The sequence below is a fragment of the Electrophorus electricus genome, chromosome 11 (genome assembly GCF_041902795.1).
Source record: "Electrophorus electricus isolate QZ-2024a chromosome 11, ASM4190279v1, whole genome shotgun sequence".
Classification (NCBI taxonomy): domain Eukaryota; kingdom Metazoa; phylum Chordata; class Actinopteri; order Gymnotiformes; family Gymnotidae; genus Electrophorus; species Electrophorus electricus.
This window is the reverse complement of record NC_137507.1, coordinates 7,582,501-7,585,000: the sequence shown is the minus strand read 5'-3', so window position 1 is coordinate 7,585,000 and position 2,500 is coordinate 7,582,501. Positions and strand designations below refer to the sequence as shown.

Below are 2,500 nucleotides of genomic sequence, written 5' to 3'. Positions count from 1 at the left end.
GAAGCGCTCTCTGTTGCGCGAGAGGTTAGAGGATCACTACGTAGTGTGTGTCCTAGCGTGTGTGTGGCTAGGTCTCTGCCTGCCGGACGTGTATGTTGTTGTGGACGGATCTTAGTCTGAAAACCTCCCTGATCCAGCATGCTCACAGAACCTGAGATACCGCAGGAGTTTAACAGGTACGTGCACACACACACACACACACACACACACACACACACACACATGCGCAAGCATGCTAGCCACTTTATCCAAGCAACTTGAAAGAAACAGAAGGGCGAGTGAGAGTTGCTCTTTATGATGGGAGCATAGTGTATTTGCCTAAGGGAGTGTGTGTGTGTGTGTGTGTGTGTGTGTGTGTGTGTGTCACAGTGACTGTTATTGGTGTGCTTGTTGGACTTTGTGTCACTGATGAAAAGGAGTTAGACCATAGCTCATGTGTAACTGTGTTTGGGGTGTACAGAACAAGAGAAAGTTTATACTCGTGTGTGTGTGTGTGTGTGTGTGTGTGTGTGTGTGTGTGTGTGTGTGTGTGTGTGTGTGTGTGTGTGTGTGTGAGACTGTGACATGTCCAGCTGCAGTAAACATAGTGACCATGAGAAACCCTTGCATCTCTCTCTCTCTCTCTCTCTCTCTCTCTCTCTCTCCTTATCACACACTTTTGGCACCACATGGTCAAAGTTATCTGTGTCAGTATTCTGGTTCTGTGCGTGTCAGTATTTGGACTCTGGTTCTGGTGGCTGGCTGCACTAACTCCTTTCCACCGTTTCTTCATCCCTCCTTTTCTGCTGTCCACTTTCTCTTTTCTTTCTCGTTCTGGCTCCGGTTCTGCCCGCGCACAGTCCCGTAGCTGTGGCTAAAAGGGGGTGCTGTTTATATGCAGTGTGGCTCTCAGGTCAGGCTGTGTTTCTGGCTGTGCTCTGGGGAGAGCGTCACGGCGAGGACGGCGTTTGGGAATGTTTGGGAGCGTTCCTCAGCGATGCCCCGGCCGAGTCTCCCCCGTCTGGCGCCTTCTCGCGCTCTCGGTTTGAGTGAATGGTCCACCTTTGTCCCTCCCGGTCTGTGTCACCGGCGAGGCGCTGCCTTCTCTGGCCGTCCCGCTCCGTCCCGCTCCGTACTGCTCCGTCCCGTCAGTGGCGCCGGGCTGCCCCCTTCCATTACGCTGCCCTCTTTAGCTCCAGGTTCCCTTTTTTCTCTGTTCTGCCGGAGCTGAACCTTAGCGGCGTGATTTCCTCGTTTGTCAGGCTTTGTTTATTTTTGCCAGGGTTTCTTTCACTTTTATTGCCCCCAGATGTCTACATGGGCCTTCTGCAGCTCACGAGGGGGGGACCCCATTCCCACCTCGCGCGCCGTGTCAACAAACGTGGCTGCACCACGGAAGAAAAACTGTTTGATTCCAAAGCCTCATCCAGGAGATTAAACCTAATTCCCTGTTTTAATGCTCAGTACTTTTAATCCGAAACCCGTCCACAGTGTTTTATTGCATTAGAGGAACTGCAGTGTTTTGCCAGATGAAACTAATCTTTTGTTCGGTGATAAACTCCCTGGGTTTATCCCTGAATTAAGAACACATTTGTACGACGGGAAAAAAATGTGTTTTTAATAAATCATTCATCCTGTAAAGTGTGTGTAAGTGGTGGGGTGTAAAGAGACACAGATAACAACAGCTATGAGGCATTAAAAATTTAGAGGATTACATAGAAAGATGGAGAGGAATGCAGACAAACTTGGGGATTACAATGACTTAAAGCCTGTGTGTGTGTGTGTGTGTGTGTGTATGTGTGTATGTGTGTTTATGAAGTGTTGATGTTTAGCGTCTCTTTAGCATTTTGATATTTAGCTTGATTTTTTCCTGTATAGTGGAGTGTGTATAGCAGGAGATTGTGTGTGTGTGTGTGTGTGTGTGTATGTGTAAGTGTGTGTGTAACTGTGTGTTTGTATGTGTGTGTAAGCCCATCTCTTCTGTCCTGATGTTGAATGGCTCAACGTTTCTGTAAGTCATTTGAAATTTTTTAATTGCTTTTATCGAAAGATAGATGTTTTGTAAATCAGTTTAGACTCAGGGCGTAACGTTTTGTCAAAGTCTAAAATAATTTATGACTTGTTAACATGTCACCCTGAATAAACATTTACCTGGTAGCACCAATAATACAGCGATTCATTTAAAGGTGATGTTGTTTTTAAGGTAGTAACGTTAATCGCAGCATTTTAGTGTAGCAGAGGAGAAATATGGACTGAATATTAATGAGCAGATGTTTAAGAGGTCTAGGAGGTTATAGCTTGTTATAGAACAGCTAATAATTTTCTGTACATTTTGTAAGTTAAAGTATTGGTGTCCACATTTTAATGTCACTAATTTACTTCTTGTAATGATTTTGTTATTTTATTAGTTTTAATACTGATATTGTTTTAAAGGTAAATGCAGATTTAATATTACAATATAAGTGTTCTGTAAGATAAATTATTTACCATCATATATAATAAAATGAGAAAAATTTAATAA

At 44.2% G+C, this 2,500-nt stretch overlaps 1 protein-coding gene across 4 annotated transcripts in view; it reads left to right on the top strand.

Moving 5' to 3' along the window:
- The window catches only part of sox5 (SRY-box transcription factor 5), an 84,974-nt gene that overhangs the window by 83 nt on the left and 82,391 nt on the right, over window positions 1-2,500 (top strand). For all 4 annotated transcript variants that reach the window (XM_081722687.1, XM_035528239.2, XM_035528238.2 and 1 more), the window contains exon 1: window positions 1-176. This exon is cut by the window's left edge and continues 83 nt beyond it. In XM_081722687.1, the coding sequence (XP_081578813.1) occupies window positions 139-176 (38 nt within the window). In that variant the 5' untranslated portion in view covers window positions 1-138. The remainder of the gene's footprint in view (window positions 177-2,500) is intronic.